Here is a 24,220-nt window from a genome sequence, read left to right as displayed (position 1 = left end):
CACTTTGCTATTTTCTTTATTCATGACTTCTTGTATCTTAGGCCTTATTTCTGGAATCATTTTCTTACCACTTGAAGCATACTCTAGAATTTTCCCAGTAAGGGTCTGTTGTTATTAAAATCTGTTTTGTTTGCCTGAAAATGTATTTCACCTTTCGGAAAGACAGTTTCTCTAGGCATTAAACTCGATTTTTTCTCAGCATTCTGAAGATATTATTTCATTGTCTTCTGGTGATCACTGTTGCTACAGAAGTCAGTTGTCACTTTAACTTGCCATCCTGTGTGAGTTACCTTTTTCTTCTTTTTTATTATACTTTAAGATCTAGGAGACAGGTACAGAATGTGCAGGCTTGTTTCATAGGTATATACATGTCATGGTGGTTTGCTGCATCCATCACCCCGTCATCTACATTAGGTATTTCTCCTAATGCTATCCCTCCCCTACTCTGGAGCTGCTTTTATAATCTTTCTGAATCTAGTGTTCTTACAGTTGACTATGACATATCTAGATATGGATTTATATTTTTACAACTTTACTGAGGTATAATTGACTCCAGTAAGCTGCATATATTTGAAGTATACAATTTGATGTTGCTTGACATATGTATTTACCCATAAAACTGTCATTAGAATCAAAATAATAAACACACCGATCACACCCAAAAGTCTCCTTATGCCCTTTTATAATCTAACTCTCCTTCTCACCATCCTCATGCAATCACTTATCTGTTTTGCTTATTTATATTGTATTTTCAATGATTTTACACCAATGGAAGTATACAGCATGTATTTTGGTCTGAATTCTTCCTCTTAGCCTAGTTACTTTGAGATTCATTCATGTTGTTTCATACATCAATAACTATTTTATTTTTAGTAATATTCCAAAGTACTGATATACAATAATTGTTTATTCACTCACTGTTGATAGACATTTGCATTATTTCCAACTTTTGGCTATTACAAAAAAGCTGCCATAAACATTCACATAAGATTCTGTGTGAATATATGTTTTCCTTTCTCTTGGCAAATACCTAAGAAAAGAATGGCTGGGTTGTATGGTAGATATATGTGCAGTTTTAAAAAACAAACCGTAAGCTATTTTTCAAAGTGGTTATTTCAGTTTACCTTCCATTAGCGGTGTGTGAAATTTTCAGCTGCTTCACATTCTTGTCAATACTTGGTACAGTCAGTCTTTTGAATTCTGGACATTCTAGTGGGCATACAGTAGTATCTTATTTGGTTTTAATTTGCATTCCTTTAATGACTAACTATAGTAAACATCTTTTTGTGTGCTAATTTGCCATCCATGTATGTTTTTGGTGAGGTATCTATCGTAATCCTTTACCCATTTTTTATTTCGGTTGTTTAATTTTTAAGAGCCACTTTATATATCCTATGACAAGTACTTTGTCAAGTTATGTTTTACAAATATTTTCCCCAATCTTTAGCTTCTCCTTTCACTTTCCTAACAGTGTCTTTTGAAACTTTGGTTATTTATTTATAAATTTTAGATTTGGGGGTACATGTGCAGGTTGGTTACACAGGCATATTGCATAATGCTAAAGTTTCAGCTTCTATTGATCCTGTCACCCAAATAGTGAACCTGATAGGTAGTTCTTCAACCCTCGTCCCTCTCCCTTCCTTTCCCCCTTTCAGAGTCCCCAGTGTCTACTGTTCCTATCTTTGTGTCCATGTGTACCCAATGTTCTGTTTCTGTGTTAATTCATTTAGTATAATGGATTCTATCTGCATCCACATTGCTGCAAAGAACATGATTTTATTTTTTATGGCCATATAGTATTCCATGATGTATATGTACTATTAATATATTTGCTTTATCCAATCCACCAGTGATGGGCACTGGGTTGATTCCATGTTTTTGCTATTGTGAACAGTGCTGCAATAAATAGGAGTGCAAGTGTACTTTGGATAGAACAACTTATTTTCTTCTGCGTATATACCCAATAATGGGATTGCCATAGTTCTATTTGTAGTTTCTGGAGAAATCTCCAAATTGCTTTCCTCAGGGGCTGAACTGGTTTACATTCCCACCAACAGTGTATCAGCATTCCCTTTTCTCTGCAACCTTGCCAGCATCTATTATGCTTTGAGTTATTAATAATAGCCATTCTAACTAATATGAGATGGTGTCTTACTGCGGTTTTGATTGCATCCCCCTAATTAGAGATGTTAGGCATTTTTTAAATGTTTGTTGTCCCTTTGTATGTTTTCTTTTAAGAAATGTCTGTTCATGTCCTTTGCCTACTTTTTGGGGTTCTTTTTTTCTTGTTGATTTAAGTTCCTTATAGATTCGGAATATTAATCATTTGTCAAATGCATTGTTTCAAATATTTGCTCCATTTCTGTAGGCTGTTTCCTCTGTTGATAGTTTATTTTGCTATGTAAAAGCTCTTTAGTTTAATTAGGTCCCAATTGTCAACAACTTTTGTTTTTATTGCATTTGCTTCCCCCCACCCCGTCCCAACTCTGAGACAGGGTCTTACTCTATCATCCTGGTCTATTATCCATTTGGGGTTAACTTTTATGTATGGTGAGGTAAGGGTTGAAGTTTATTTATTTATTTTTGCACATGGCTGTTGAATTGTTCAGCACCTTTTGTTAAAAAGGCAATAATTTCTCCACCAAATTGCTTTTTCACCTTTGTCAAAAATCAAATGACCTCCTATGTGTGGGTCTACTTCTGGACAGTTGGTTCTACTTCATTGATCTGTATGTTGATCCCATCAGATTGTAAAGTCTTTGAGATATGGGCTTATAGTAGTTTCAGATTTCCATTGCTTAGTACGGTGTTTCCTTCATCTAAATGTATGTTCAATTAATATTTGTTTATTAATTCATTAATTCAATTAATATTTGTTCATTAATTGAACATTCATTTAATGAACATTCATTTAGATTAATGTTCATTAAATGAATGTTCAATTAATATTTGAATGACTGAGTGAGCCAATAAAGATGCTCAGAGAGTGAGGAAAAGCATTCAACTTTCCGGAACACTAAAGGTCTAAGGGGTGTTCAAGATTCATAGTTTGATCTTGCCCTTGCTGTTCATCTAACAAGGGCAAGATCAAACTATGAAAGCCAGTCTGAAGGATAACTAACATGTTTAGACTTTCAGAATCTGGTTCCTTGGGTTCCAGAGCTGAGTAGAAGGCTTTTGGTAAGCCAAAAAATGTCCTATTTTGACAATACCTGCCACCTACTGGTAATCTGCAATTCCCCTTGACAAAGAAATAACTTTCAGAATTTGATATTTTAACTCCATCCATTATAAATATATCATTTTGATTCATCTTTGCTACTTAGAAGGGGGCCCTGGTTGAGAGGACGTTTGAAAGTTACTCCTTTATTTCCTATTACTGTCTAACACAAACTTTCTGCCTAGCTACCATCTCTTGGACACCCCCAAACATGCCATACTTATTCCTAATTCCTAACTTTGCTCTTGTTCTTCTACTATGCTCTTTGTTCTTTGCCATTCTGAATCGGGGTCCAATCTCAACTCTTCACACAAAGACTTGTTTATTTCTTTTTTTTTTTTTTAAAGAAAGAAAGAGAAAGGGGGAGAGAGAACAGGAGTCTTGCTCTATTGCCCAGGCTGGAATGCAATACAAAAATAGGTATTAAAAACCTCCTTTATGCCGATAATTGTGCCTAACAGTGGAGACGGGAAGGAATAAGGGAAGAAAATAACAAACAAACAGCCAACCAATATTTCATTTAAGTCTGTGAAATGCTATGCAAATGCTGAAGAGTGATTTACTTCCAATTATGTGGTCACTTTCAAAATAGGTGTAATGTGATACTGAGAAAAATGTATGTTCTGTGGACCTGGGGTGAAGAATTCTATAAATATTCACTGACTTTACTTATTCCAGGTCTGAGTTCAAATCATAGATGTCCCTGTTAATTTTCTATCTCGTTGATCCCTCAAATATTAACAATGGGGTGTCAAAGTCTCCCACTATTATTGTGTGGGAGTCCAAGTCTCTTTATAAGTCATTAAGAACTTGTCTTATGTATCTGGGTGTTCCTATATTGGGTGCATATATATTTATGATCTTTGACTCCTGTTGTTGCATTGATCTTTTACCATTATGTAATGTCCTTCTTTGTTTCCTTTAGTCTTTGTTACTATTAAAGTCTACTTTGTCAGAGATGAAAGTTACAACTCCTGTTTTTTTTTTTTTGCTCTCCATTTGATTGATAAGTCTTCCACCAACCCTTTGTTTTGAGTCTTTGTGTGTCCTTGCTTATGAGATAGATCTGGATAAAGAATACTGATGGGTTTTGACTTTGTATTCAATTTGCCTCTCTGTGTCTTTGATTGGGGCATTTAATCCATTTAAATTTAGGATTAATATTGATATTTGTAAGTTTAATATTGTCATTTAATGCTCACCAGCTATTTTGCCTCTTAGTTGATATAGATTCTTCATTATGGAGATACTCTTTACCTTTTGGTAAGTTTTTGGGATGACTGATACTGGTTGTTCCTTTCTGTGTATAGTGCTTCTGTCAGAAGCTCTTGTAAAGCAGGCCTGGTGGTGATGAAATCTCTGAGTGCTTGCTTGTTCATGAAAAATTTTATTTGTCCTTCATTTATGAAGCTTAGTTTGGCTGGATATGAGATTCTGGGTTGAAAATTCTTTTCTTTGAGAATATTGAATATTAACCCCCACTTTCTTCTAGTTTGTAGGGTTTCTGAGAGATCTGCTGTGAGTGAGTCTGATAGGCTTCCCTTTATGGGTAACCTGACCTTTCTCTCTAGCTGCCCTTAGAATTTTCTCCTTTATTTCAGTCCTGGTGAATCTAACGATTACATGTCTTGGGGTTGCTCTACTTGAGGAATTTCTTTGTGGTGTTGTCTGTATCACCTGGAGTTGAGTATTGTTCTGCGTTACTAGGTTAGGAAAGTTTTCCTGAATAATATCCTGAAGAATATTTTCCAGCTTGGATTTATTCTCTTCATGACATTCAGGTACACCTATCAAATGTAAATTAGGTCTTTTCACATAGTCCCATATTTCTTGGAGACTTTGCTCATTCCTTTTTACTCTTTCTTCTCTAATCTTGTCTTCTCATTTCATTTCATTAAGTTGGTCTTTGACCTCTGATATCCTTTCTTCTACTTGATCAATTCGACTGTTAAAACCTGTGCATGCTTCACAGAGTTCTCATATTGTATTCTTCAGTTCCATTAATTCACTTATATTCCTCTCTAAATTGTCTATTCTCATTAGGATTTCATCAAACCTTTTTTAGAGGTTCTTAGTTTCTTTACATTGGGCTAGAGCATGTTCTTTAACTCACAGAAGTTTCTTATTATCCACCTTCTGAAACCTAATTCTGTTAATGGAACGCACTCGTTCTCCATCAGGCCTTATTCCCTTGTTGATGAGAAACTGTGATCCCCTGTACAGGGAGAGGCATTCTGATTTTGGGTATTCTCAGCCTTTTTACACTGGTTTCTTCCCATCATTGTAAATTTATCCACCTGTTGTCTTTGTAATTACCAACTTTCAAATTAGGTTTCTGAGTGGATGTCCAACTTGTTGATTCCCAGCACCGGAATCTGAGCAATCCACTGCGCTGGCTAAAACAGTGGCATTAAGATTCATGGTGCTTTTCTGCTTGGGCATCTCCGGGTCTGGCTTCCTCCTTGAGTCCCTTTTTCAATCAGCTGAATAGGTGACTCTGCCTTCCCGGAGCTCCAAACGTTGACCAAAAGGGGACCCAGTCCCATTTACTCTGTACCAAGAATTGCTGCACTGGGGCACTGGCAAAACCACTGTGCCGGCTACAGGAGTCATGCTGGTGACCTGTGGGGCTCCTCCGCTGGGAATCTCCTGGTCCGTGAGCAACAAAAATTCATCTGAAAGTGTGGCATCCTCTCGTTCTCTGTGCTTTCACTGAGAGTTACAATCCTGAGCTGCTAGTAATCAGCCATCTTGGATCTCTCCACAAAGACTTGTTTAGTTTTTCAGGCCTACATCTCTCTCCTTCTGATCTTTGTCTGCATGACTTAACTTTGTCTGCATGAATTAACTTAATCTGGTTAATTACATAACCAGATAATCTGGTGTATACTTGAGTTATTACTTAACAGCTTTTTGTACTTTATATGACTTGTCTTCTTAATAACACTAGAAATGCCTGAAGGATAGGATTCTAAGAATGGGAGTGATGGTTTCATTTTTTCCCCTGTAGCATTTAGCATGTGAAATGGTTCCTACAGCAGATATATACCTCTTGTTTAATTGAATTAAATAAAAATCACTCATTGGATAAATGCCTTTGAGAGTCAATTAGACCCCATTATTTTAACACCACCCTTCTAGTTAAAGGAATTATGTAGCTGATGGGAACATAGCCTTTTCTGTACCTCATGACTGATACTTTTTTTTTTTTTTTTTTGAGACAGAGTCTTGCTCTACTGCCCAGGCTGGAGTGAAGTAATGCAATTTCCGCTCACTGCAGCCTCTGCCTCCTGGGTTCAAGTGACTCTCCTGCTTCAGCCTCCCAAGTAGCTGGGACTACAGGCACTTGCCACCATGCCCAGCTAATTTTTGTATTTTTTGGTAGTGACAGGGTTTCACAATGTTGACCAGACAGGTCTCGAACTCTTGACCTCAGGTGATCCTCCCTTCTTGGCCTCCCAAAGTGATGGGATTACAGGTCTGAGCCATAGCATCCACCCTGTTTCCTACTTTTTAAAAAAACCCTACATATGTCACCAGGCTGCCTCTCCATGCAAATTTTTTAATTCAGAAATTAGAAGAGGATAATAATATATTTTAAAGTTTTAAATATAGGTCACATTGATAAGGCAGAAACCTGTCATTTAAAGGGATTTAGTTTCAGTGAGACTTTTCATGCCACCCCAAATATATTCCTATTCATTTTCTTTATCCATTATAAATCTAATGTATGTTAGCTCCAGACAGCATGGATTTCAGGCTTGTTTTAGCATTCTGAAAGGCCAGAATTAGTATATTACTCCCATTGTCATTGACCTCTAGGACATTCTAGAGAGAACTGATTGTAAGAGTATGTATAGCAGGTAGTAGCCAGACTATGTTGAACTAGAGCACATAACCAGTTGTTTCTACTTGAGAATACTTAGCTGAATTAGCAGTTATTTTCATATTTTAAAAAAATGTAATAGAAACTTTCCTAATGCTAAAATGATGACAATTTTCACTCCCTTTTATCTTTTTCCCCCAAACTCATTCTCGTCCCCTCACATGCAATCATTCTAATGTAGCTATGTGATTGAATCTGTCCTATGTGTACTATGTTTTGCATGTGTTATTGAATTATATATCTAATTTTATGTATTTTTTCCTACACAGCACTATGTTTTCAAGATCCAACCACTTTCGTTCTGTATACATCTTGTTTACTGCTTCTAACTACTGCCTATTAATCAAAATATACCTTTACCATATTTTGCTTATCCATTCTCTCAATGATGGAAACCTCCAACTCCTTATCCACAAATAATACTGCATTAAAAAAAAACACTGTGCAAGCCAAGCAATACATGTGGACAGGTTACATCTAGCCTCAGACTACGCATTTATTTATAACCTCTAATCTAGACAAATTTCTTGTTCAATACCTGAAATTTTTTATCTCCTAATTCTCAAAAACATATAGCAAAAAGAAAAAACAACAGTGAATATATTTACAGAATTCTGTCAGCCACCCAAACATGAGAGATGTCAGTCATTACATGTGACTAAGATGACATTTTTCTAAGAGAAATGTATGTGACTACTAAGACAATAACCAAAGCAACCCTACTCATCCCAGGAAATAGTGAACAGCAGGTATCCGCTGCCATTTTGTTACACACCCACTCACAAACATGGTAGGTAACTTTTTTCCTTTTGCTTGAGATAGGGTCTCACTCTGTTGCCTAGGCTGGAGTGCAGCAGCAGTCACAGCTCACCACAGCCTTGTCCTCCCAGGCTCAGATGATCCTCCTACCTCAGCCTCCTGAGTAGCTAAGACTACAGGTGTGCACCACCAAACACGGCTAATTTTTTGTATTTTTTGTAGAGATGGGCTTTCATCACTTTGCCCAGGCTGATCTCAAACTCTTGGGCTCAAGCAATCCACCCACCTCAGTCTCCCAAAATGCTGGGATTAAAGGAGTGAGCCATCGCATCCAGCCCATGGTAGGTAATTTTAACCCAGCAAAGAATGAGCTGGGTTTGACACAATGGACCTCACCTCTATGAGTCTCAGACATGCCTTTTCCAATCTCAAGTTAAGCTACATAGAAACTTCCCATTTAGGAAGTAGTTGAAGTGAGAAGCAAAGTCAGGAAAGCATATAAAGAAAGGCTAAGCTTTCATGCATATCTCTGAATGAAAATAAGCCTGTTTGAAAAATGCATTGAAAATCTAATATTAAATTGTTTCAGTTCAGAAACCTTGCTCTACTATACTTTAAATGAACCTCCCACTGCTGTTTCAGTTTTGTTTCCTTGAACCGGGTACCAGATTGTCTTGGAGGCATGCCTGGACCAAGGGGCAAGTAAAGGAGAAAAGCTGTGGGGAAGCCATTTTCTGAGCACCTAAGAAAAAATAGCTAGAGGCTTCCAAGTGTAAAGAGAATTTTGTATACTGACTAAGTAACTCCTTTAAGAACCTAAAAATATCCCAAGTAACAGAGAATAAACTGAATCAAACATACTTGCATTTTCCACCAAAACTTTGGGCATACGCTGACGATTCATTAGGAGTGGGAAAGGATCTCTCCCATCATTCCGTTCGTGGACCTCTCGAATTTCCACTGAATCATCCATAAGATAGTAATGAATGATGTAGGTCCTGCATTCACCATACATGCTGTCTGTATCATCCCAGATCGCATAAAATCGAAGGACCTTTGAAAAATCCAAAGTAGTGACTCAAGAATCCTAAAAGTAGGGAGTTCAACTTAGCTACTTTGGCAATTATATATCAGACAGTGATGAAAAGATTAGCTGGAAAGACTATGAAGTAATCTCAGATGGGGTAAATTGGAAAAAAAAAGGAAATACTCATCAAAGATACTAAAACATCTGAAATTATGTACCATACGTCAGCAGCTGGAAAGAATTAAATAATAGGATTCTAAGTTTGTGCCAAAAAAGAAGAGCTCACTTTGATCCAAAATATTAGTCAGTGAAAGAGAAGCTAAATTTAAAGAGCAATGAAGTTCTTTACATGGTGGTTTATATATATTAATAAAGGTAAATGTGAATATGGTTTATATATAATTAGTATAGAAAAATTTTTTATTTATTAACCAGTATTTTTTTTGTCCCATCAACACATATCTTCTAGTGATACTATAAACACATTTTTTTTTTTTTGGCTAGGCTTCTTCAAATCATGAGAATAAACACAATCTTTAAATATAAAATAATAACAGATATGTGAATGATATAAACAAAATCCTTAAATGACCATGCTAGTGCTAGTTTACATATTTTGAACTAAAAGGAGTTAAATGTTTAAAGAAAAGGAACAGCAAAGAAGCGATGAAAGTGATCTCTTTCTTTTCGCTCTCTCTTCAGTAGAAAGGAGAGGATTTAAATCTGCTTATACACATCAGATCACAAGGGAGAGGATTAGGAAGGTTGGAACAGAGTTGGAAAATGTGCAAAACATTCTGCACTCCAATATTAAATATAACATTTATATAATAAATATTATTATATAATAAATATAACATTTAACAAGGAAGTATCTATAGTGGGGTTTCTGTGAAATTAAATATTTAAATATTAGAACCTACATATATGCACATCTTTGAAATTTCCCAATAATCAATTTATGGTTTCCCAAAGGATTCTATGAAATCAGCTCATTTTTAGGGTAAGAAAATGTCAATTGGAAATGTAAGTAGGTAGCAGATATAGCTCAGGAATTGTTTTGAGATTTAAATGTTTGGTGGGATTCACAAAACAACTCCACACTCCACAATCTTCTTTGGATCTCCATGTGAAACATAGGCACTCCTGTCCCTGTAACCCTAGATGAAAGCAGAAAGACAGGACTGTGTACGAACAGTTCAATTAAAGCTGTATTGTTTCAAAATAGTTACCAATACAGCTACCCAAACCTTTTGCCAATAAATATGGGTCACATTTGAAATAAGTAAGCCTGCTATGGTTCCTATGTCACTTACCTGTTTGTCAAAGGTGAGAAATTGCTTGAGTTGATCAAAGTCCGACGGGGTGACATACTTACGAAGAGGCTGTTTCCGGAGTTCAGTGTAAGGATCAAGAGCCATCTTCTCTGGTGGATTTAATTCAATTCCTTGACTTTCTAAAAATACCTAAATAATTGAAAGTTAATAATGCTCATCTTTCTTAGAGCTTCTTAGAGTAAGTTACAAACTGATGATTTAAAACTGGCACTGTGGCTCAGGGCTACAATCTCAGCACTTTGGGAGGCTGAGTTGGGAGGATTGCTGGAATGTAGGAATTTGCAACCAGCCTGAGCAACATAGTGAGACCCTGTTTCTACAAAAAATTTAAAAGTTAAGATTGCTTTGATGCCACGTGCCTGTAGTCCAGGCTACTCGGGAGGCTGAAGTGAGAGAATCATTTGAGCTCAGGAGGTCAAGGCTAGAGTGAGCCATGATCATGACACTGCACTCCAGCCTGGGTGACAGCAAGACCCTGCCTTAAAAGAAAAAGGAAAAAGAAAATAAAAGTGTAATAATAATTTCTATGCCATTACTCAAGTTAAACATTAGTTTGCTGCTCAAGCACATGTAAGCTGTATTAAGTCTCCAACTGAGCCAATTCCATAATGCAGATAATAATTGAGAGTTACCTGAAGTATTTTATATTGTTATGTTGTTATATTGCTAAGTATCTGCTAAGCTAGTTGGGAGGCACAACGGCAAAATAACTGTTTTTAAATACGAATTTAAATCAATCAAATTTATTTAGGTGCTTGTAACAGAGTAAGTCTTAGTATTGCTTACATTCATATATCCGGAACCTAACCACAGTTTCAAACAATATGTAATTCCTATTAGATATGGAGGCAAGCTGCATAATGGCCAGCTTAGGCTGAAATCATATTCCCGATTTTCTAATTCACTTAAAACAAATACTGTATATGATTAAGTCCCTTCCCCTCGCCAAGAAAGAAAAAAAAAATCATACCCACTGGTTATATTAGACCAGAAAATGTTTTAGCAAAATAGGAAAGATAAACTAAGTGCTGAAATTTCACCAGACATTCCTGAAAGGGACAGTTAGAAGGCAAACAGCTTGGAAAACATATTTCAGGATATCATCTGTTAAAACCTCCTAAACTCGCTAGAGAGACCAACAATCAAATTAAGGAAATACAAAGAATCCCTGCAAGATTCTACCCAAAGAGATCATTCCCAAGTCACATAATCATTAGATTTTCCAAGGTCAAAATGAAAGAAGGAATGTTAAAAACAGTTACAGACGGGTGGATCACGAGGTCAAGAGATCGAGACCATCCTGGTCAACATGGTGAAACCCCGTCTCTACTAAAAATACAAAAAATTAGCTGGGCATGGTGGCGCGTGCCTGTAATCCCAGCTACTCAGGAGGCTGAGGCAGGAGAATTGCCTGAACCCAGGAGGCGGAGGTTGCGTTGAGCCGAGATCGAGCCATTGCACTCCAGCCTGGGTAACAAGAGCGAAACTCCGTCTCAAAAAAAAAACCAGTTACAGAGAAAGGGCAGGTCACATGCAAAGGGAACCCCCATCAGGCTAACAGTGGATTTCTCAGCTGAAATTCTACAAGCCAGAAGAGACTGAGGGTCTATATTCAACATTCTTAAAGAAGAAAAATCTTCAACCAAGAATTTCATTTCTAGTCAAACTCCAAGCTTCTCAGCAAAGGAGAAATAAGATCCTTTTCAGATAAGCAAATGCTGAGAGAGTTCATCATCACCAGGCCCACTTTACAAGAGATCTTGAAAGAAACACCAAATATGGAAAGAAAAGACCATTACCAGCCAATACAAAACACATTAAGTATGCAGACTAGTAACACTATAAAGCAACCACACAAACAAGCCAGCATAATAACCAGCTAACAGGTGGTTGATCCAATGACAGGATCAAATCCACATGTATCAATACTAATCTTAAATATAAATGGGCTAAAGGCCCCATTTACAAGGCACAGAGGCCAGGAATGGTAGCTCATGCCTGTAATCTCAACACTTTGGGAAGCTGAGGTGGGCGGATCATTTGAGGTCAGGAGTTTGAGGCCAGCCTGGCCAACATGGTGAAACCTCATCTCTGCTAAAAATACAAAAATTAGCCAGGAGTGGTAGCACACACCTGTAATCCCAGTTACTCAGGAGGCTGAGGCAGGAGAATCACTTGAGCCTGGGAGGCAGAGGGTGCAGTGAGCTGAGATCATGCCACCACACTCCAGCCTGAGCAACAGAGCAATACTCTGTCTCAAAAAAATAAAGGGGTGGGGGGGGGGTGGGCACAGAGTAGCAAGCTGGATGAAAAAGGGAAGACCCAATGGTATGCTGTCTTCAAGAGGCCTATCTCACACACAACACCCAAAGGCTCAAAATAAAGGGATAGAGGAAAATCTACCAAGAAGATAAAGAACAGAAAAAAGCAGGGGTTGTAATCATAATTTCAGACAAAACAGACTTTAAACCAACAAAGATCAAAAAAGACAAAGAAGGGCATTGTGTAATGGTAAAAAAATCCAACTCAACAAAAAACCCTAACTATAGTTCCTAAATACATATGCACCTAATGCAGGAACACCCAAATTCATAAAACCAGTTCTTAGAGATCTACAACAAGACTTAGACTCCCACACAATAACAGTGGGAGACTTCAACACTTCCCTGACAGTATTTAACAGATCACTGAGGCAGAAAATTAACGAAGATATTCAGGACCTAACTTAACATTGGACCAAATGGATCTGACACACCTCTACAGAACTCTCCATCCAAAAATAACAGAATATACACTATTGTCATCACCACATGGCACATATTCTGAAATTGACCACAAAATCAAACAGAAAACAATTATCAGGAAATGCAAAAGAACCAAAATCATAGCAAACACATTCTCAGACAACAGCATAATAAAAATGGAAGTCAAAACTTAAAACAACACTCAAAATCATGCAATCACATGGAACTTGGACAACCTGCTCCGGAATGACTTAGGTAAATAATGAAATTAAGACAAAAATTAATTTTTGAAATTACTTCTTTGAAAGTAATGAGAACAAAGATACAATTTTTGAAATTAATTACTTCTTTGAAAGTAATGAGAACAAAGATACAACATACCAGAATCTCTGGGACACAGCTATGGCAGTACTAAGACAGAAATTTATAGCACTAAACACCATGTCAAAAAGTTAGATCTCAAATCAACAACCTAACATCACAACTGAAAGAACTAGAGAAGCAAGAGCAAACTAACCTCAAAGCTAGTGGAAGGCGAGGAATAATCAAAATCAGAGCTGAACTGAAGGAAATCAAGATACAAAAAAAAAATCAAAAGATCAATGAATCCAGGAGTTGGTTGTTATTAAAAAAATAAGCCACTAACTAGATTAATGAAGAGAGAAGATCTAAATAAACACAATGATGAACAACAATGGGGATGTTACCACTGACCCCATAGAAATATAAACAACCTCCAGAGAATATTATGAACACTTGTATGCACACAAACTAAAAACCTAGAAGAGATGGGTAAAGTCCTGGATGCATACATCCTCCCAAGACTGAACTAGGAAGAAATTGATTCCCTGAACAGACCAATAACAAGCTCTGAAATTGAATCAGTAATCAATAGCCTATGAATAAAAAAAGATCCAGGGCCAGATGGATTCACAGCTAAATTCTACCACATACACAAAGTAGAGCTGGTACTATTCTTACGGAAATATTTTTAAAAATTCAGGAGGAGGGATTCCTCCCTAACTCAATCTATGAGGCCAGCATCATCCTGACACCAAAACCTGGCAGAGTCACAACAGCAAAAGAAAACTTCAGGCCAATATCCTTGATGAACATCAATGCAAAAATTCTCAACAAAATACTTGCAAACTGAATCCAGCAGCACATCCCAAAGGTAATCCACCACAATAAAGTAGGCATCATTCCCAGGATGCAAAGTTGGTTCAACATACACAAATCAATAAATGTGATTCATCACATAAACAAAGCTAGAGACAAAACCCACATGGTTATCTCAATAGATACAGAAAAAACTTTGGCAGATCATGAGGTCAGGAGATTGAGACCATCCTGGCTAACATGGTGAAACCCTGTCTCTACTAAAAATGCAAAAATTAGCTGGGCTTGGTGGTGCACACCTGTAATCCCAGCTACTCAGGAGGCTGAAGCAGCAGAATTGCTTGAACCCAGGAGGCAGAGGTTGCAGTGAGCCGAAATTGAGCCATTGCACTCCAGCCTAGGTGAAAGAACAAGACTCTGTCTAAAAAAAAAAAATATATGACTTTGGATAAAATGTAATGAGAAATGTAATGAGATGTAAAATGTAATGAGAAAAACTCTCAATAAATTAGGTATTGAAGGACCATACCTCAAAATAAAAAGAGCTATCTATGAAAAGCCCACAGTGAACATTGTATTAAACAGGGAAAAGTTGGAAGCATTCCTCTTGAAAACCGACATAAGACAAGGATGCCCTCTCCCACAACTTCTATTCAATACAGTATTGAAAGTCTGGGCCAGAGCAATCAGGCAAGAGGAAGAAATAAACGACATCCAAATAGGAAGAGAAAAAGTCAACCTATCTCTGTTTGGAAACAACATGATTCTTTATCTAGAAAACCCCATAGCCTTGGCCCAAAAACTCCTTCAGCTGATAAATAACTTCAGCAAAATTTTAGGATACAAAATTAACACACAAAAATCACTAGCATTCCTATACACCAACAACAGCCCAGCTGAGAGCAAAATCAGGAACACAATCCCATTTATAACTATCACAAAAAGAATAAAATACCTAGAAATACAGTTAGCCAGGGAGGCAAAAGATCTCTACAATGAGAATTACAAAACACTGCTCAAGGAAATAAGAGATGACATGACCAATTGAAAAAACATTACAAGCTCATGTATAAGAATCAGTATCATTAAAATCACCATACTGCCCAAAGCAATGTACAGATTCAATGCTATTCCCATCAAACTATCAGTGACACTCTTCACAGAACTAGAAAAAAATACTTTAAAATTCAGTGATACCCAAAAGGAGCCTGAATAGCCAAGGGAATTCTAAACAAAATGAACAAAGCTGGAGGCATCATCTGCCTTCAGACTATACTACAGGGCAACAGTAACCAGAACAGTATGGTACTGGTACAGAAACAGACACATGGACCAATGGAACAGAATAGAGAGCTCAGAAATAAGGCTGCACACCTATAATTATCTGGTCTTCAACAACGCTGACAAAAACAAGCAATGGGGAAAGGACTCCCTATTCAATAAATGGTGCTGGGATAACCTGCTAGCCATATACAGAAGATTGAAACTGGACACCTTTCTTACACCAGATATAAAAATCAACACAGATAGATTAAAGGCTTAAATGTAAAACCCAAAACTATAAACATCCTGGAAGACAATCAAGGCAACACCATTCTAAACATAGGAATGGGCAAAGATTTCATGACAAAGATACCAAAAGCGATTGCAACAAAAGCAAAATTGACAAATGGTATCAAATTAAATGTAAGAGCTTCTGCAGAGCAAAAGAAAGCATCAACAGAGTAAAAAGACAATCTAAAGAATGGGGAAAAAAAGGCCAGGCGCAGTGGCTCAAGCCTGTAATCCTAGCACTTTGGGAGGCCGAGGTGGGTGGATCACGAGGTCAAGAGATCGAGACCATCCTGGTCAACATGGTGAAACCCCATCTCTATTAAAAATACAAAAAATTAGCTGGACATGGTGGCATGTGCCTGTAATCCCAGCTACTCAGGAGGCTGAGGCAAGAGAATTGCCTGAACCCAGGAGGTGGAGGTTGCGGTGAGCCGAGATCGCGCCACTGCACTCCAGCCCAGGTAACAAGAGCGAAACTCTGTCTCAAAAAAAAAAAAAAGAATGGGAAAAAAATATTTGTGAACTCTACATCTGACAAAGGTCTAATATGCAGCATCTATAAGGAACTTAATTTACAAGAAAAAACAAAGCACTCCATTAAAAAGTGGGCAAAGTACATGAACAAATATTTCTCAAAAGAAGACACATATATGGCCAATAAGCATATGGAAAACAAGCTCAACATCACTCATCATTAGAGAAATGCAAATCAAAACCACAATGAGATACTCTCTCACACCAGTCAGAATGATTATTATTAAAAAGTCAAAAACTAGGCTGAACGCAGTGGCTCATGCCTGTAATCCCAGCACTTTTGGGAGGCCAAGGCAGGGGTATCATCTGAGGTCAGGAGTTCTAGACAAGCCTGGCCAACAGAGTGAAACCCCATCTCTACTAAAAATACAAAACAATTATCCATGCGTGGTGGCAGGTGCCTGTAATCCCAGCTACTTGGGAGGCTGAGGCAGGAGAATCGCTTGAATCTGGGAGGCAGAGGTTGCAGTGAGTTGAGATCATGGAATTGTACTTCAGCCTGGGAAAGAAGAGCAAAATTCCATCTCGAAAAAAAAAAGTCAAAAAATAACAGATGCTGTCAAGGTTGTGGAGAAAAAGAAATGTTTATACACTGTTAATGACAGTACGAATTAGTTCAACCATTGTAGAAAGCGATGTGGTGATTCCTAAAGGACCTGAAAACAGAACTACCATTTGACCTAGGAATCTCATTATTGGGTACACACCCAAAGGAATATAAGTCATTCAGCCATAAAGACATGCATGTTCATTGTAGCAGTATTCACAATAGCAAAGACATGGAACCAACCTAAATGCCCATCAATGGTAAACTGGAAAAAGAAAATGTGATCATAGACGTGGCATATCTTTTGCATTTTTGTGTTTTTGTTGGTGATTTTGCTGTTTAAAAAGTCCCAATGTCTAGTGCTGAAGTGCTATTTAGTGTTCCTCATCATCACAAGAAGGCTGTAATGCACCTCATGGAGAAAATGCATATCTTAGATAAGCTTTGTTCAGACATGAGTTATAGTGCTGTTGGGTAAGAGTTTAATGTTAATGAATCAACAGTATATAATTAAATAAGGTGTCTTTAAACAGAAACACACATAAAACAAACTTACATATTGATCAGTTGACAAAAATGTGACCAAAGATTGGGGGGAACCTAACCCTGTATTTCCTCTAAGAGCAGTGGTTTGGTATTCAGTGTTCGTGGTGACTATAGTCCTAATTACTGTGAATAATGAGAATTGACTATAAATAGATCAACTGCTCAGTGATTAACTTGCAAATGTTCAAATTGCCCATAAAACACAATGGTAAAAATAATTGTTATGAAAACACAACTGTAAAAATAATTGTTAATACCTTTATGTTTAGATAACATTTTATAATTTCTCACTGTTGGTACAATTGTGAAACTGCCTATGAGATATAAGACCTCACACATCTAAAAAGCAAAGAGATAAAAATTTGTTGGAAGGGGAGAATATCTCAAAGATGGTCTAGCACCTCTACTTTCAAAGCTATTTTTCTCTAATACTTTGGAATGGCACTGATGCCATGGCTCTTTTCTTCACTTCCTTCAGGCCTCTATTCATGTGTCATCTTATCACTGAGGCATTCTCTGATCAGCCTTTATAAAAAGCCCCTCAACTTCCATTCCCTTTACTCAGCTTTACTTTCCTCTACTGCTCTTATCATAATCTGACATATAATCAGTCTATTTGCTATTGTTTGTCTCCTCCGACAAGATTGTAACCTCTACAAGGGCACATCTTTACATCTGGTGCCTAGAACAGTGCCTGATGCAAAGCAGGCATGCAAATAAATATTTGTTAAATAAACTACTAAATGAAAACACTAAATGGATTCATAGGAGTTCAGTGTATGGTAACAATTAGTCATATATGGCACTAGGTACCATGGAATAAAGGACATAAAATACTTCAGAAACTATATCTTTTCTTCTAGAAACATTTTTAACTAAGACAAATTTGGAATTGACTTCCTAATTCCTATTTGTGCTAAAGAAAGATCATCATTATCCTCCATGTATTTAAGAAAAGTTTCCTTTGTATTAAAAAATCTAAACTTATGAAATAAAGAAAGTAGAGGACATTTTATATAGAGAAGAGTTTTTTTCATTTCAAAACAGTTTTATTTCAGAAATTCTGTAGATAGTAAGCTTTCCTAGAATATAGCAAGTATCATTTACCAAAAATATATGAGCTACACAAAAAATTTTAGGCTCATATCTGCTAATAGAAGTAGTGCTATTTCCGTAAACTCATACTTAAGATAAAATGTCTAATCCCTCTTCCATACGTCCATCCTAGCAGGGGTGTTATTCCCCTACCCTATATTGAAACTACCATTTTAACCTGGTTTCTTACCAAATGATTCAGCTATGATGAGAGTTTGATTTTGCGTATTTTACATTTCATTCTGAAAAAATGATGTTACTACTAGTGTTGGCACATATTAGCACATACACACACACAATACCTAGCCAACCATAATAATTCATGCGGGAGAGATTACCGATGTCCTCCCCTTACTCTAATAAATGAAATGTATCCTTCTATAAATTAGGATGATGCCTCAGACCCCACAACTTTCAAAAATATATGCTATACCTGTGTGAATCGGTCACAGTCAACAATGCGGAAAGTTTTGCCGTAAATTGTGATGTTTATTCCTCGATTTAGGTCTTTCCAATGATAATGGTCTCCCCGGTCATTCTTGGCTAGCCGCTGGCGTTTTATTAACTTGCCTTGAGGGATTCCAGAATTTTCTACAACAGGCTCTATGACAGACATGCTGTCATCTTCTAGATAATAGTAAATATTCACTTGACGGATCCTATAATGTTCCTCAGGTGACATAGGAACATCTTCTTGGAAATAGGCATCAAATTTCAGCACCTATAAGATGCAAGGAAAGGAGAAATGGTATACTATTAGTTTGTTATAGTCATCTAAAAAATATCAAGTATGCTCCTGAAAACAGAACCACACAGGGAGATTTTAACACTCATCACTCCTATCCTCTAAATCTTGATACTGTAAAATTACAGATACTGTAAACTAAAGTCCATGGGACACATCTAACCTGCTACCTGTTTTTGTTTTTTTTTTTTTTAATGAACCTTCAAGCTAAGAATGGCTTTTAAATATTTAAATGGTTTAAAAAACTTTTTTAAAATTTCATAACACATGGATATTATAAAAATTTAAATTTTCAAGCCACAAATAATTATGTAAATAATTTACATTTTTTAAAAGTTGCTCTCCCATTACAAGAGAACAGTTAAATAGTTGTGATAGATTGTGTCTCCCTCATCCCCAAAATTCATATGTTGAACCCTAACCCTCAACGTGACTATAATTGAAGACAGGATCTTTAGGAGGTAATTAAGGTTAAACAACATCTTAAGGATAGAGGTATTCCACCTTTAAGTCTAATCCCATAGAACTGGTGGCCTCAGAAGAGAAGTAGAAGAGAAAGAGAGTTACTTCCCTCTCCCAACTCCCACATGCACACCACCAAGATAAGGCCATGTAAAGACATAGGAAGAAGGCCACTATATGCAAGCCAGGAAGAGAGCCCTCACCAGAATCCAAACCAGCTGGCACCTTGATCTTGGACCTCCAACCTCCAGAACTGTGAGAAAATAAATTCTATTATTTAAACCATTCAATCTGTGGTATTTTGTTGTGGCAGACTAAGCAGACTAAAACCACTGCAATGGCCAAAATATATGCTAACTGCCCCTTTACAGAAAAAGTTTGCTGACATCTGCTTTAAATACTCACAATGTGTATAAACTATTTATTTCACATGTTCCTTGGCGAGAATACATCTTTTTTTTTTTTTTGAGATGGAGTTTCACTCTTGTTGTCCAGGCTAGAGTGCAATGGCGCCATCTCAGCTCACCACAACCTCTGCCTCCTGGGTTCAAGAAACAATCCTGCCCCAGCCTCCCAAGTAGTTGCAATTACAGGCATGTGCCACCACGCCCAGCTAATTTTGTATTTTTAGTAGAGATGGGGTTTCTCCATGTTGGTCAGGCTGGTGTCAAACTCCTGACCTCAGGTGATCTGCCCACCTTGGTCTCTCAAAGTGCTGGGATTACAAGCATGAGCCACCTCACCCGGCCAAGAATACATCTTAAAGAACTTTACTAGATTCACCTCCATGTCAAAAGTCACTCCCAGAACTTCTGAGAAGAGTAAAAAATCTTGAACAATATTGTGATTTTGGTTTCAAACTGAAAATGAAGGCTTAATTGCATTTCTTTAGAAGTGCAGTCCTTTGTAAATGTATATTAACTACATTCATTATTATAGACTTCATAGGAATGATTTTCACACCAGCAATCCACTATAGAATTTTTGAAGGATATGTATATACCCTCATCATTAATCCACTATAGAATCTCTAAAAGATGTGTACATACCCTCATTGTGCTCAGAAACACATATATTATATCAAGCAAACCATTGGTCCTCTGGGGAGCATCATTATCAATGTGAAGTCAAAATGGTATCAATACATAGACTGCACATTTAGAAAACATAAAACATGCAGGCGTGGTGGCTCACACTTGTAATCCCAGCACTCTGGGAGGCTGAGGCAGGCAGATCACCTGAGGTCAGGAGTTTGAGACCAGCCTGCCCAACAAGGTGAAACCCTGTCTCTACTAAAAATATAAAAATTAGCCAGGCATGGTGGTGCCTGTAATCCCAGCTACTCGGGAGGCTGCAGTAGGAGAATCACATGAACCTGGTAAGTGGAGGTTTCAGTGAGCTGAGTTAGTGCCACCGCACTCCAGCCCGGGCAACAAAGTGAGACAAGAGAGCCTGCTAACAGATTAGATGTGGATTGTGAGGGGGAAAGAAGAATGAAAGATGACTTTCAAGTTGGGGGTTAGAACAGCTAGGTGAATTGTGGTAACCTTTACTGTATTGGTTAAGAGAGCCTGATGGCATTTTCCTAGAAAACTGACATAATCAGAGCTGAAGCCTAGAGAATAAACTAGGCAGCAGACCTGTTATAAGCATAAAGACTAGGAATGAGACTATAACAACAGTTAGGTAGTCATATGGCTTATTTGATCTATGATGGTGGCAGAAGAAATGAAAGTGAGAGATAATTGACTTGGCAACTCATTAAATGTGGAGAATAAAGAAAAGAAAGCCAAAGATAGCTCAGGTTTCAAGCTTAGATTACTTAGTGGAACCATACAGGAAAAGCAGGTCATGGGAAAAGGTGATAGATAGAGATAAATTAAAGACATACAGAACTTGAGGTGCTAGCAGTTCATCCAGGTGAAGATATTCCATGGGGAGGGGGATATAGGTCTGGAATCTCAATGATATCAGAGTTGAAAATAAATAGTGACATTTTCTACAGTGAGGTGATAGCTGAAATAATGAAAGTGGGTGAGATCTCAAGAAAATTGTATGAGACAACCTTGAAAATACTTTTAAGTTAAGAATTGAAAAAAATTCTTAAGAATGGACGTAAAGAATAAGCAATCACATAGAAAGAAGGAGGAAATCGAGAGTCATGGAAGCAAAAGAAGAGTACAGTTTCAAGAAGGGAGGGAGGATGGTGTCAACAATGTCAGATGGAACAAACAGGCCAAAGAGAATGCTGGCAACGTAAACCTCTCTAAATCTGGCAAAAGCAACAGCACTGGCTACTTAGGAAAAAGTATTTTGGGGCTTGTGGATAGGGAGAAGTCAGATTATAAGTGACTTGACAGACAAGTGAGGAACAAAGTTCTCTTACTTAAAGGAGTCACAAGGTATTATAGAAAGAGGACAAGATGATAATGACTCTAGCTAGAGAAGTCGTCGCTAGAGTGTCTGAAATAGTAATAATATCAAAGGTGAAGATGAAAAAGATGAAAGAAGAATAACATCAGAAATAAAAACTTGGAAGCCAGTCTAGGAAACAGAATATACTGGGTGATGCCAAAAGTATATGGGACCAAGGGGAAAAGATTAGGGCACTTGCAACAGATGTCCTGGTCTTTATTACCTAAGAAATGAAGTTATATTCTGTCTATGAGGAACAGAATTCTTAGGAATTTCCAAACTATAGACAAATATGTTGGCTATTCTGTGGATCTGGATACTCCCAAAAAAATTTGAAACTTCATTTAACTCAGAGAAACCAAAATTTCCTTATTATAAACTAACTTAGTTTCAGGGTTTAGCTACTCTCTACCCCATTATCTATGCTAAAGCTCATTTGTCTAGAAATTGTGATGATCCAAGTAAAATAAATTGGAAAATAAAAATAATATCTTACGTGCACTATCATTAAAGAAATTAATTATGAATAATATTAAATAAGTACAAATTAAGCAACAACAAATAGTATAACATAACAGAGAAAATCAGAAAATAGGAAGCCTATTTCCTACTCAGGCACAATTTCTCCTCTGAATTTTACTAACACTTTCTTATGACATATATCACTTTATCAACTTCTACTTTATAACAGTTATTTGCTATTCTTTTCAGTAAAAATTAAACATACCAGAATTCATATCTAGGTAAATGATTAAATGCCTATTCCACTTCTCTTATATTTTCTGCCCTCTCTTTTCTCTGCTGATTTTGCAGCGCCTGTTACAACTATGAATAAACAAGAGAAACAAGCAAAAGGAAAATATATACCCATTTATATAAAGCATACTGTTTAGTGGATATTTGGGTTAAGCCTATGAATGTATACGTGAATGTGTTCCTATAAATGAGTTAAGTAGGGAAGAGGAAATAAATGATAGGGATTCTACTTGAGATACTAAAATTGCTTAAAAACTGAGTGATTATTAATGTAAATAGCATAGTTCCTCCCCAGCCTCTAGCTTACAACGGGTACTCAGTAAAAGTTGGCTGGCTGGATGAAAATGTTATAGACATTTAACAGAAATAATATATAAAAATTAAGACAGGAAAAGAAACAAACTAACAGTAAATTAAGAAAGCTAACCTATCAAAACTGATCAGTAGTTCTCAGAACCAGTTACACATAAAACTCATCTGGAAATTAGAATTGATGAGAGTTGAATAACATGTAATTTTCTTCAAAATCTCGCCAGTGATTCGGCTTGCTACACGGTCAGGGCTAGGATTACTTGAGTGCAAAGAGGAGGCTCATTGACAAGGAAAAACAAGAATGATGTGGTAATGTCAACAGATGGAAATGAGGCAACTCGCATTGCAAAAACATAAAGGTAAATGAGAAACAAACAAAAATACTATACCACCCATTGGTTATGTAATATCCAACGTGAAATGTTCCCTGAAAAACAAAAACTTAAGGAAACTGCCTGCAGAAAACTGACAATAGAAGGAGTCATTGTTTCCATAATGATACTTTGCATCGCACAGAGATTAGATATGTCACCACTGCAGAATGCAGTACCTTTAAAAAGTGGAAAACACACTGCCAATAAACACAGAACAATGTAAGTTCAAGAATTCAGAATTTTAGCCAAATTTTCTTTAACTATATTTGGAAAATAGTCCAGTGAAGTCTACAGGGAATTACTTTACTCCCTGTAATCAGCTTCCTGACTAAAGAAAGCCTCTTTTTAGCCTGAGTTCAGCTGTCCGTGACTAAGAGTTAAGGCATTTGAACAATTTTCTCCTCAGAGCACTTTGGAAATCCTGTGGTTTACTGTTAACTTTTCTGCAAGCAGTTGGCTCTCAGATCCTAATTCAAGGGGTACCTAAAATTCAGATCATACCTTTTTGTCAAAAGCCACATGGGCAGGAATAAAATCTGCAGGTGGGGCTTGTTTAGGTTGGCCGTAAGTTAGGACTGGTGCCTTATTGGCCAACTCATCCAGCTCAGCCTGGGACAGCTGATTGAACTGGAGGTGGTCCCCGCCTATCCCAACTGTTGGACGTCGGACAATTGCATAGCCGTTCCTGTAGCCCAGCGTCTGGCTTCTATGGAAGGCTGTTTTCTGAAGAAGAAAAGAAGTGTGTCATTAATAACATTAGACAAATATTTGTTAGGTAAAAAAAAAAA

The 24,220-nt window shown here is 37.1% G+C and overlaps 1 protein-coding gene across 6 annotated transcripts in view; it reads right to left on the bottom strand.

Annotated features, from left to right (window-relative positions):
- The window catches only part of EFHC1 (EF-hand domain containing 1), a 92,343-nt gene that overhangs the window by 46,491 nt on the left and 21,632 nt on the right, over window positions 1–24,220 (bottom strand). For all 6 annotated transcript variants that reach the window (XM_035295885.3, XM_054254095.2, XM_035295884.3 and 3 more), the window contains exons 2-5: window positions 23,934–24,155; window positions 18,802–19,089; window positions 10,209–10,358; window positions 8,727–8,919 (exon numbers count right to left, since the gene is read on the bottom strand). In XM_035295885.3, the coding sequence (XP_035151776.1) occupies window positions 8,727–8,919; window positions 10,209–10,358; window positions 18,802–19,089; window positions 23,934–24,155 (853 nt within the window). The remainder of the gene's footprint in view (window positions 1–8,726; window positions 8,920–10,208; window positions 10,359–18,801; window positions 19,090–23,933; window positions 24,156–24,220) is intronic.

This window comes from Callithrix jacchus, chromosome 4 (assembly GCF_049354715.1).
Source record: "Callithrix jacchus isolate 240 chromosome 4, calJac240_pri, whole genome shotgun sequence".
Classification (NCBI taxonomy): domain Eukaryota; kingdom Metazoa; phylum Chordata; class Mammalia; order Primates; family Cebidae; genus Callithrix; species Callithrix jacchus.
This window is presented reverse-complemented; position numbering and strand designations above follow the sequence as displayed.